Source organism: Anguilla anguilla, chromosome 2 (assembly GCF_013347855.1).
Source record: "Anguilla anguilla isolate fAngAng1 chromosome 2, fAngAng1.pri, whole genome shotgun sequence".
In the NCBI taxonomy this organism is placed as follows: domain Eukaryota; kingdom Metazoa; phylum Chordata; class Actinopteri; order Anguilliformes; family Anguillidae; genus Anguilla; species Anguilla anguilla.
The window spans coordinates 58,094,536-58,107,440 of NC_049202.1; the positions used below are offsets into that span (position 1 = coordinate 58,094,536).

The 12,905-nt window shown below is 46.2% G+C and overlaps 1 protein-coding gene across 3 annotated transcripts in view; it reads left to right on the forward strand.

Moving 5' to 3' along the window:
* The first annotated feature begins 273 nt into the window (after positions 1-273).
* The window catches only part of LOC118220900 (cdc42-interacting protein 4 homolog), a 23,485-nt gene continuing 10,853 nt past the window's right edge, over positions 274-12,905 (forward strand). For all 3 annotated transcript variants that reach the window (XM_035405341.1, XM_035405342.1, XM_035405343.1), the window contains exons 1-3: positions 274-535; positions 8,639-8,754; positions 11,587-11,643. In XM_035405341.1, coding sequence (XP_035261232.1) covers positions 512-535; positions 8,639-8,754; positions 11,587-11,643 — 197 coding nt within the window. In that variant the 5' untranslated portion in view covers positions 274-511. The remainder of the gene's footprint in view (positions 536-8,638; positions 8,755-11,586; positions 11,644-12,905) is intronic.

Sequence of the window (12,905 nt, forward strand, 5' to 3'; positions counted from 1 at the left end):
ACTCATTGACAATTGTTTAATTTTGAAACTTGAGTCAAACATTTTGAGGGTGAAACATAGTGTTGAGGTAAACACTTTTACTGTTGTGGGGTTTGTACTTACAGTTTTGAGAATGTGTTTAGTGTTTCAGGAATTGTGTTTAAGCAATTGAAAAACTGTAATAGCTTGCTAGTTAGTTTTCTTTTTGCGTGCGCGTGCGTATGGCGAAGATCGCGCCGAATTAGTGAATGGAAAAGAAAAAGGGATCCGGCTCCTTTAAGACCTGGGATTTGGGAGTGACGCTACGAAACAAGTTTATCCCACTTTTGCGTCGCCAAAACTTAAGTGAGAGAAAAGAGAGGAAAATGCCTGACGATATCGTTTTTTAAAACATTAGTACAGAAAACCACATTCAGCATCTGCCGCAGTCTCCACCAAGCTAGCTTGTTCATACATTTTGAACAGCGACTTCTGAACATCAGGATAACTCCGCGCTGCTTAAATTAAGGATAAATTACAGCGGAACTCTGTAATGGGTTGGGGAACAGAGCTTTGGGTAAGTTGTTAGCAAACGTTAATTACCAAGCTAGCTAGTTTTTTAGGTAACAATGTAGATATTTGGAGCTAACAAATAGAAGGCAGCTACCAAAAGTTACCTTAATGTAAATTTACAAAAAAATACCTGACTATAAGTTATTTGTTTTTTCGTAACGTTTTCGTGTTCTTACAAGTGGCTAAAGCTGAATTATCACCAGAAAGGGGCTGCTACTAGGCTAATTTAGAATTGAGCAACTGTGGCAAACTAATGCAGCGTTCTTTCCATTTAGAAAATTAACGTTTTGTAGTTAAATTTTTTTACTTAATGTTAGCTAGGCCTATGTGTGTGGACTAACTTTTGACATACTCTGCACAAGTGTGAGAATGATACCCTTTTATATTTAAACATTGTTTGAACAAGGGATGTTCTTTCCAGCGCCAAGCGACCGCGTTACGGAATTTCTTTTTTTCGCTCTGAGTTACAGCGACATGCATAGAGTGAATTTAGTATTATTTTATGAGGTTATGTTGGATAGTTCGTTTCTCCTTTAGCCTCAGGTCCTATACCTATGTTGCGGGATGAGCGCGAGCTGCCTAGCTACGGTTGCCTCGTTTACTTGCTATGTGGGCGGTATCTGTAACTGGTGTTTTTCGCGTAGATTCTGGTAACATGAGCAACAATAACCCTGATAAGCATTATCGTTAGATGGCCGGATGAATATAAATTAGTGCACACTTGTTTTAATATTGGGGAAGGTTTTGGTTGGTTCATTGGTTTAACAGCGGTGTTAGTTATCTGGTTACAAGGAATATTTGTTAATTTACTATTGTAAACCTGCTCGACAGTCAGGTTAAACAAGATGCTGTAACAGCCTTGAAAGACTAGAAAACTTCGTCGACTGACAAGGCGTTTAGTTGTTAATGAAGTTTGCAAACAGTTAATGCCAATACTCAGGGTTGAAGCATTAGAATATAGTTTTAAGTTCAGATTTAAGTTCGATAGAGTTTTCTTAAAGACTTTACTGGATGCACAAACTGCAGTCTTGTTGGTCTTGAATGTTGGGTTTGGTGCACGCCAAATGGTTATTTGCAAAGCAAGTTGTTAAATAATTGATATTCGGCTAGCTTTTAAGCTTGTGATTTCCCCCCCTGGACTATAGCTGGCTACCTAAACGTTAAATCAGACCCACATTCCATTTGACACAAGCAATGCGCGCACAGCGGAATTTTCCCACTCGCATATGCAGTAATTATGCCCTAATTTTCACAGACGATGCTCCATCATTTACTCGTCGTGTCCCGAAAGACTGGATTTGGCCAGTGATGCCATGTCCCCCCCAAAAAGGCACCGTGGATAATTTTAGGTTTCGAGGTCGCTTCCTCCCTTTCTTGTTCATTCGTTCTACAACCAAGCGCGGTTTTATGGAGATTTTAGCCGCAGGGACAATAAGCTACGCAGTGCTTTGGCGAGGGCATTTTAGTTACCCTGCCTGCTTTGCTTAAAAAAAAATTTCAACTCTTGTTTAGGACTTTGTGTTCGCGTGACCAGCGTCTAGGTCAGTGTTGTTGGCACGAGCTTCTTCATCGGCGATCCCTCGCAGATTCGGTACCAGGTCCTACCCATTCGCAGATTCGGTGCCAGGATTTCTACAGTTCCAGTTAAATAAGTGTACCTCAACATGTTAACTTGTTGACTACGTTATTCTAAGGTAGATCGCAGAAGCAATATAACATTTTATCATAATATTTTTTCTATGTTAGGGAATCGCGTTTGAGTGGTGATGTAATGCACTGTTTTCTGTTATGCAAAACAGGACATGCCACTTATTTATGGCTATATCTCCAGAATGCAGTCGCCTATTTGAGTCGTTTAACTTAATTAATCTGTGTAAAATTGGTACTTTCTCGGAGTTAAATAGCAGCTGTAGCCTACAAACTGCAGACCACAGCCGAGCTCTTTCGCAAGGAGGAATAAAATGTCTCTGTGTGATCAAGGCAATCACAAATCATAATTTGACGAATCTGTCCTCGTCTGCTTGCGACCTTTTATTTTGTCATGGTCGATTTGCGCTCCATTTCCATGGCTAGCCGAGTCCAGCAGTGCGGCCAACGTGCGTCTTTTTTGGTCAGCTCTTTAAAGACGGTGTTCTGACTTGTTCCGGAGGGGACGTCGGTGCGACATTCCGTAAACAGGAAAGACACGGACCAGTGTGTGTGTGTATAGGTGGCCGGTTAAACGGGTTGTGGATGCTGTTGTAAGAAGAGCACTTCTGTGGCAGTGTCAGTCTCGCACCCCCCGCACATTCGCCACGGGCAGTAGCCTAGGCCTACGTGGCGTCCAGACAAGCCGTGGGCCAAGAAACGCCTCGGCCGAATATCAATCGCTACAGTTTTTTTTGACAGATTATTCTTAAGTGGTCTTGAGCCAGGTTTGACAATCGGTGTCCCACAGAGCCGACTCGTGCCTGACGAGTTTCTTTCACACTCTAGTTGTGGACGGGCATTGGTTCACTGCAGGCGCTGAGCCATGATAGTCTCCATCATATCAGCTATGTGGGCTAGCTGGCGCGCGTTGCTAGTTCTGCCTTGTGCAGTTTCAGAGACGAGGCACGCGAAAGAGCAAGTTTATTAGCCATCCGCATGCTTATTAGGATTTTTATGTGTGTCGGTTGCAGGAATATCGATCTGTGTCTTTACTCAACTCCAGTCGGACTTCACATTTAGGCTAGAAAAAGTATCTCTAGGCCTATTATTGGCGTTCTCGTGTCACATCAACACTAGGTGCTTATTCAACACGCAGAACATGTAGTCACTTCTCAAACGTTCTGTCTATTGAACAGGAAGTTCAGTGTGAATGGTTTGCTGTTTTGCAATACTCCTCAGGAGACGGGGGAGGAGCATTGGCTCCCGTAAGTCCCTTGTGGGGTAACTCATGGCAACAAGGTCAATGTAGGTAATTGGCCATGGCATAAAGGCAGCACACAATTGCCCTCTCAGTGGCCGTGCTTGCAGCATACTGCGGCCTGGCGTGTTTTTTTTTTCCAGGGCTGGTTGTGTTGTAAGCTGTTGAGTTGAGTCCAGGTTTCAGACATTAATACAGTATGACTACATGACTTGGGTCCAGTTGCTGGGAGAAGAAGCTCAAATGAGCCCCTCTCACCCCCCTCACAGAACGTCTTTCGCCATCACAAAGGCTACAGGAATTACTTGAAATCTGCAAGAATGCACTTGCTGGGATAGGGAAAAAATAAACACTCACTGAAATTGTATGGAATATTTTGGAATGGACATCATCACTATCTCCATTATCAGTGCATTGTTGAAACACTTTAACCCTTGTAAAATGTGAAGGGCATCTTGCACATCCCTGCAGATTTTCAGTAAAACATTTTACTAACCAAACATGGAAAGAAGTTTTATTTTTCTTCAGAATGCTAGTTAAAAATGAATTGGAATATGTTTCTTTCCAAATTGTCCATAACCTCCAGGAGTTAAAAAAAATTTTTTCACTGATGTGTAAACAGCCCATGTTCTTCAAAAGACTATTTGACCCCAGGCCTGATGTCTCTTTGCTGTGTTGTTGCAGAACTACAGCCCGGCTGTTGAGGTGTGTCGTTCATATTTGACCTTACTGCAAATGAGGAGATGATAGGAAAGGTTCCCTCTGAAATGGGCAGGTTGGCGTTGCTATTGAAATTAGCCCACCGGTGGGACGGAGGCTGTGACCCTCGAGGTCTCTGGGGCGCTAATTGCGGCTGTGAGACTCTGAGCGGCCATCTTTTCCCAGGGTTGTGAAAGACGGTCCAACGTCCGTCCACCTTAGCAGGTTTGACAAGGAGTTCTTTTTGCAGAGAATCTTTAATCCTTTTGACTTGGCAGATGGTCGTACCAGCTGAACCAGCACTTTGTAATCAACAGGTTGAGAATTGTTGCAGCAAACGCAGAACATACTCACAATGTTGCTGCCGTGTAGTCGCAATGTTATAACATTGACAAAGCATTCCAGTGGACCATTTTGTGTTAGCTGGGGCAAAATTCTATTGTTCCAATTTCTGTACCAAAAATGATTAATTTTCAGTGAAGCGAGTCACAAACTTTCCTTCCTTTAATTCAAGAAAGAAGCAGCGGTAACATGAAAAAATGGCTGCCAAATCTTCTTTTAAATTGTTGGCAATGAGCAAACAGTTGTGTGAAGAAATTATGTACAACATAGAACTACGCTTGCAGATCTGACCAGTCGCTATGAAATTTGCACCCTCATAATTTTTGTAGTTCAGTATTTAGAAACGTTTTTATGTTGATTGCCTGATTCCTTAATAAAAACACTTTTGCTGCAAATACAGCAAAGAGTAACCACCACCAACATTTATATGAGGTACTGACTGCTAATTTCTTCAGTTTGATGAAGGGATGTTCTTGTCTCATTGAAGAGAATGGATTCAGAATGGAGATCTGCTCCTGAAGTTTCTGGCCTGTTTACACAGAGGCCTCCCACTCGGTCGCCATGGCGGTTGTGCCATGGCGGTTGTGCCGCGGTTTGTGATTATAATGGTTGGGATCAGGCACTGCATTTATGGGATGGCGGTCAGGGGGGAGGGCGGCGCCGGAATACCACAAAAACCAGGGATCACACCAACCTCAGCTGGCGAATACACGCAGTCGTGCTCAGAAAGATCTCTATCACGACTGTGATGCTGCAAATCTTTTTTTATTTTTTATTTTATAGGAGAGCTGGATGGTCCACCCTTCTTTCTAATCTGATTGTGCCTTTATAAATCAAAGACCTGCTTTTCTGCCCACAGTGTTCCTATTTTAGTTGGAGTGTGTGACTGTTAATCAAGAAAGGGCCTTCTTTATTGGCTGCTGTTTATGATTTGGTATGTGGCAGGGATCCCAAACCACAGTCCCGGAAGGGCAAAGTGTCTGGAGGCTTTTTTGTTTACTATGTGCTATTCTAGAGGCTGGGAAACAAAGTGTGTGGAGGACTATTTAGCCAATCAGTGACTTGTTTTAAGTGCTGAAACACATTGAGAACCAGTCCAGTTCTCTGTGACTGCGGTTTCACATTCCCAGCCACTGGGAGGCTTGAGGGACTCATTAGGCCAGAGGTGTCCGAGAAGCCGCTCAGAGCCGTCTGGTTCTTTTGTCGGAGAACGCTGTGTGCAGAATTCCTCATTCTATTTTGGTCTGAGAGTCTTTGCTGGCGCACCATTTCTTAACAAAACCGCAGCTGTCAGGGTTGCAGCGTTTTAAAAAACGGTAAACAATACAACAAAAAAGTAGCTTACTCGTCATTGAAATGCCTGTTTTTGTGGCAGTAGTGCAGTTTGGTGCAGTCGCGATTTTATGTGAAGGTGCAGAGCGCTGTCGTTTAGCAGTGCTTTTTTGTTTTTGTACACCTTATATTAAACCTGTGTATTTGTATATTAATCAGTGTGAGGATGGACGAAGTGGAGATGGGGGGCTGGGTGGTCAGAAAGTGCTTGCTTTACACACAGATTTCAGCATGCCAAACAGCTCTCTAGGTCATGTAGTCCAGACGCAGGCTGTTCAAGTTGGATGCTGCGTACATGGTCTGTAGGCCTACTGGAGTCCCCGGGGATGGTCCTGGGGATCGGCAGGGTCTGCTATGCAGGTTTTTGTTGTTACTCTGCTCTTGGCTTAATTGCTCATTTAAAGTAGATGATTACACAGCTAACCCCCAGCCTGCTTCCTTGGGTCTGAAGTGGTTGTTAATTACACGGGGAAAACAAAAACATCTGTCCCTGTGGCTCTCTGGATCATGGACTCATGATCCCAGCAGGCCCTGCAGCTCTCTGGGTCCAGGAATCAGGATCCCAGCAGGCCCTGCGGCTCTCTGGTCTAGGACTCAGGATCCCAGAAGGCCCTGCAGCTCTCTGGGTCCAGGAATCAGGATCCCAGAAGGCCCTGTGGCTCTCTGGTCTAGGACTCAGGATCCCAGAAGGCCCTGTGGCTCTCTGGTCTAGGACTCAGGATCCCAGAAGGCCCTGCAGCTCTCTGGGTCCAGGAATCAGGATCCCAGCAGGCCCTGTGGCTCTCTGGTCTAGGACTCAGGATCCCAGAAGGCCCTGCAGCTCTCTGGGTCCAGGAATCAGGATCCCAACAAGCCCTGCGGCTCTCTGGGTCCTGGACTCGTGGTAAATGAGCCTGGATGGGCTGAATGGCCTGTTTACCAGCAAATATAGCATCCAATCTTTGTCTCAGAGATGGGGGGGGCAAGAGAGAGGGTGTGGGAAGTGAGAACGAGAGAAAGGGAGTGTGAGAAGGAGAGAGAGAGAGAGAGAAAGGGAGTGTAAGAAGGAGAGAGAGAGAGAAAGGGAGTGTAAGGAGAGAGAGAGAAAGGGAGTGTAAGAAGGAGAGGGAGAGAGACGTTGGAATGTTGACGTGCGGCCCTGGCGCTCCTTGGGGGGAGGAATGTCCCTCGTCTTGCTAGGCGCTGTGTTGCCATGGTGATCCGCCCAGCGCTGTCCTCACAGGCCTGCGTTTGGCATTGGGACATGCTGCACAAACACTCTGTGGCCTTACTGTGACATCACCAGGGCCGTTACCCACAGTGCCTCTGAGGGGCCTGGAGCGTGACCCCATTGCTTTTGTGTATGTGTGTGTCACATTACAACAATGCAGGCCAGGTCTGAAAGCAGCGCTTTTGTGTCTGTGTTTGTGTTTGTGTGTGTGTGTGTGTGTGTGTGTGCATGTGAGACATTACTACAGCATAGGCCAGGTCTGGAAGCGGCGCTTTTGTATGCTTGTATAGTTTTGCACGTGTGTGAGTATACTTGGCTTGTGTTTTCTATAGTCCTTTAAACTTGTGTCTAAACATGAACAGCACTAATAATCAGCAAACAGAAGGGCTCTTACGGAATGGCCTTCTCCTCTCCTCCCCATCGTTATGTGCTCCAGTGGCTGGGAGTAAACCAGCTTTGTGGCTGTCTGACAGTCTTCCGTTTTCTCATCTGTATCCCTGCCCCTTTATTTTGGCCCAGCCAATCACGTCACTGACTGCGGAGCATTTTATTTGTTCAGCGGCCATTCAGCAGTGGGCCACGGGACCTTCATTTGCATATCAATCCTCACTGGCAGTGTGTGGAAACGGCAGTTTAACTACTCGTTGGCAAAGGGCCCGCTCTTCAAATACTGCTGATTTCGTTTTCCGCATCCAATGAAATCACAGGCCCTCAGTAAAGGTGAGGCATTGTGCACTCTCACACATCTAATCAGCGCACCGTCTGCCTCAGAGTGTGCTGAGGAGGAGGAGGAGGAGGGGATTTGAGGAAGACGAGCCGAGTGAAGTGAATGATGAGGAGGAGAGCAGTAGAGGAAGCAGAAGTAGGATTTTGAAAAAGGAGAAGCAAATGTCTTGCTGTTTTCCTAAAAACAGAAAGTAGTTTCACCAGGAGAACACTAGGCATTGGTGGGATTTCCATTATAATCAGGTGCTTTCCTAACGCCATTAGGCGTCTGGTGTGGGCAGAGAGGATCATGGGAAGGGACTGTGAGGTGTTTACCCAGGAGAAACCAGTAGGAGCGGTGCTTTCCATAAACTGATACTTGTCTATTTAAGACAAGGTTTGTTTGGTGTTATCTCCGTTTCATTTATAGTAATAATTTCGCTTCATAATAAAAGCGTGGTGATTTGGACTTTATCCTGTTCGTTGGTTATAAAATTGATTGGCTCTCTAGTTTTTAATGCATCCTCACTAATCATCAACCGTTATCAAATGACTGTTGCAGTAGTGCAAACAAATGGGTGAATCATAGACATGGGTGTGATTTCTCCTGTATTTTGGCCCTGAATGTCTCTTGATCACAGTTATGTCTGAAACACATTGGTACGCCATAGAATGTCGAGCGGTTGAACTGAACGTCAGTTTTTCCTGGTTAATGGGAAGGAAAAGCGTTGGGGAGACTGGTGGCTGCGACTGCAAGCTGTTCTCTGAGCGTCCCACCGCGGGATCGCGGGGGTGTCGGGAACGCCATGGGCGTTTTCACCGCCACACTCACAGGGGGAGGAGGCCGCGGCTGGCTTTGTTTGGGCTGGGTGCATTTTGTTTTTGGGGATTACGCGGAGCCGAAGTGACTGTACCCCTCCCTGGCCCCGCAGGACCAGTACGACGTGCTGGACAAGCACACACAGTCTGGGCTGGACCTGGTGGAGCGGTACGTCAAGTTTGTGAAGGAGAGGACGGAGATCGAGCAGAACTACGCCAAACAGCTGAGGTAGGGCTGCTGTGTGACCCTGCCCTCATGCAAAATAACCCCTTCCTCATGCACTGTAACCACACCCTCATGCACTTTATAACTCCACCCCAATGCACTATAACCCCACCTTTATGCACTTTAGAACCCCACCCTCATGCACTTTATAACTCCGCCCCAATGCACTATAACCCCACCTTTATGCACTTTAGAACCCCACCCTCATGCACTTTATAACTCCGCCCCAATGCACTATAACCCCACTCATGCATTTTAATAACCCTGCTCCAATGCACTATAACCCCTCCCTCGTTCACTATAACCCCACCCTCATGCACTTTATACACCCTTCCCAATGCCCAATGCACTATGACTCTGCCCTCATGCACTTTATAACCCCGCCCTAATGCACTATAACCCCACGCTCATGTTGCTGCGGCATGTGCCCTAATGACTCTAATGTCCTAAGGGCATTGGCTACAGGGCGGCGCTGTGGTTGCAGTAAGTAGCACCGTCACCGCACAGCAATAAGGGTTCACATCCTGGCCAGGGGCCTTTCTGTGTGGAGTTTGTGTGTTCTCCTCATGACTGTGTGGGTTTCCTCCAGATACTCTGGCTTCCTCCCACAGTCCGTAGACGTGCAGGTTAGGATACTTGAGGGGGCATTCACAGGGCATTGCTGTAAAAGAACATGTGTGCTCAGTCAGCCCACCCTGTATAAATAAGTAAGTAAATAAATAAATACATACCGGGTCAGGATTGTTAAAGCCACAGTGTTTCCATGGTGATTATAACATTGTGGTGATGGTTATCATCCGCTTTTCGCCCAGGGGAGAGGGACACTCACATGTTTTACTGTAGTCCTCTTAACTTAAGTGGTCGTTCCATTTTTGGAACTGCAGGCAGTAGAGAATTGCCTTTGAATGCGTGCAGTGCCAAGATCCACCCACTAACTGTTTAGCCATTGATGTGCTCCAAGGTGAAGTCACCTGTACTATGATAGGAATCTCTTTCATTTCGCCTGAACAGAGCAGGAATTTCGGGCTGGGGACCCATCAGACGGTAGCACTGCCACATTACTGGAATACTACTGTAATACGTAATCAGGTTCTGTAACGCGCTATGGAACGTTCCATGATGAGGTGCTAGGGGTAAGGTTTCTAGGAAACATTGGTATGGTATGGTAGCTCACTTGCTAAAAGCTCCCATGGCTAGCTCTCTGCGCTCACGTATGATTGGGTCTCCTTCCCCCTTGCTATGCGCGGCTTGTGGCTGTGGTGTGAAAAGAAGCGTCTGGCTGACAGGTGTCTTTCGGGGGAGAAGCACGGGTTGTCTTCGCTCTCCCGAGCCGGCAGCAGGGGGCGTATGTGAGTGCACTTGTACACAGTTTGTGAACTGGACATTCCAAATTCGGGTGGGAGTGGAGATGCCAGATTTGAAAAAAAAATATATATATATGGCCACAATCTAATAACTCTACTACTAGTAATAATAATAATAATAATAAAAAACATGACTTAATGATAACAGTATTTATAATACTGACAGGTCTGTGAGTGGCTTACTCCTCCTCTCTGTATTCCTCCTCCTCCCTCCGTACTACAATCTGCGGCTGCAGAGCCAGGTGGCAGATTATCTGAAGCGGTTGACCGAGCCCTTTCTCTTTCGGAGGGGTGTGCCCTCTCGCCAGGGTGTGTAGCGCGACACACGATTAGGGCACTGATTAACAGGAAAGGCATTTCGTTTTCCTCTCTCTTTATTGTCCTCTCTTTCTGTTTCACTCGGTTTCTTTTTCTCTCCGTTTCTCTTTCCTTTTTTACTCTCTAATTCTGGCTGCTCTGTTGTCATGACAAACACAGACTTTGTGTTCGTACAAAAGGCACGCCCTTCCAATGGCCTTTATAGTGACTCTGCCCGCTTAAAATATCTGGGCACATCAAAGCATAAACCAGAGTAATCGGTTTAAAAAAAAAAAAAAAAAATGAAAGTGAATATTAATGCATTTTACTTGATGTCTCCTCATTAAAATTCACACGTGCCTTATTTGCATGACAAACAAAACATTTTGGTTTGAATATAGTAAACAATTATGTAGAAACACTATTGGTATAAACAATGATTATATATGCTGGTATGCATAACTATCCATATACCTCTTTCTGTCTGTTCTTTTGTCTGTCACTCGTTCATTGTTATATATGCATTTATATAAATAAATCATTTGCACTGTCTCTCCCATGTCTCTTTCCTCCCTCTCTGTTCCTCCCTCCTTTTGGAGAGAACAGGAAGTGAGAGCAGACGGTCACATGGGACCCAGGGCCAGTGCACGTCTCTAACAGCGAATGAACACAAAGAAAACAGCTGTGCGCTCTGATGGGTCACATGGCATTATTCAGATGCGCTTTATTGGCTGGCCAATGTCCATCACTTGAGTAAAGATTAGAGCGGTAATGTCATGGTAATGGTGATAACTGGTATCGGGTAGCTACTGCAGACAGACGTCCGGAGTACAGGTCACCAGATATTGGTCACAGAGATGACTGGGGCTGTGGACTTTGATGATGTCGGAAATGACGGAATCATAGGTTATGGCATGCCGTAACAGAGATGACCGAGTGATTATTTTCTAAACAAATTATTTGTTTTGGTTTCCCGAAAGTATTTCAGAGCGAAAAACCCAGTAACAATGATGGCAGATTTAAGGTAACCTGTGAGCCTGTCATCTCTAGAGTGAGCTGCAGGTACTGATTAGAGATTACAGTGTGCAGTCACGGATCTTACACAGGGACTATGTTTGTGAATGAGATGGTCTGCAGAGTGGCAGTGATGTAACTCTTTCTCTCTCACTCCCAGAAACCTGACAAAGAAGTACACTCCCAAACGCGGCAGCAAGGAGGAGCAGGAGTGCCGGTAAGAGGCAGCTGTGTGTGATTAAACTGTGTGTGTGCAATGAAACTGTGTGATTATACTGTGCGCGATTAAACTGTGTTATAATGCAGTGGCCTGTAGCTTTGCTTTGTCACACACAGTGTTCTGCATGTGGCCATAACACTGTGGCCTGTAGCTTTGCTTGAGCACAGGCTACTCTGTCACTGTGGCTGAGGGACGCTGTTGTACAGGGTCAGGTGCTTGTCAGGGCTCTGGTTGCCAGTGTTTTCTCACCGACTGCACTGAGAAAACATTCTGAATGCAAATCGCCCTTCAGGCTCACAGAGCATGAAGCTGCAGAGAGACAGGGACTCCTGTGAGTCGCCATCTTTCAGGACATTCCAGCCTGTTGAATGCTCCTTGGAGGAGGAACGACGCTCTCGGAGGATGCTTCAGTGAGGATGCGCAAGTGCATCGTCTGCTGAAGCATGACGTATAAATGATCCGTCTGTGGATCTTCCTCTCCCCATCTGCCTCGTCTGTAACTGATGTGGCTTCGAACAGGCGCTTGACTGAGCAAGGACATTTCATTTGACTAATACGCGTTTCCTCAATTCCTCTGTCCACGTATCTTTTTTGTGCGTTTTTTCCTTGCATCCTCCGATGGGTGGAGCTGAGGAAGCGAGGAAAGATGCAAGGAAAAGCTACGCGGACAGAGGAGTCGAGGCAACGTGTATTAGGCAAACGGAGCGTCCTTGCTCAGTCAGGCATCGTTTTGAAGCCACGTCAGAATGAGCGATTGGAATTAACCCATGAATCTTGTGAGGAGGTCGGGACGAGTTTGGCGGAAGCAGGAACAGGGAACAGGGAACAGTGTGTCAGAAAGTCTCCCGCAGGCCATCTCTCAGGAGCCGTCACATGATGACCTTCCTGCTCGCAAATCACACGGGGGGGGGGGGGGGGGGGGGGAACAACAGGATTAATATGGAGAATTGGACAGCGGAGGAGAGATGAGGAGAGTTCTAGAGGAAGAGAGAGTGGTGGAGAGTTGGGGAAGCTGAGAGAGAGAGAGGTAGGGAGTTAGAGGTGGTGAGAAAGGAAGAGTTTGAGGAAGTGAGAGAGAGTGATGGATAGATGAAGGTGAGAGATTGACATGCCTTTTGTTCCTGATATATGTTCTGGCTCCCTGGTTCTGACTGTGTCCGGTTCTGACTGTGTGAGGTTCTGACCTTGTCGGGTTTAGCCTGTGACTGGTTCTAGCTCTATCTGGTTCTGGCTGTATCCACTTCTAGCTGTGTCTGGTT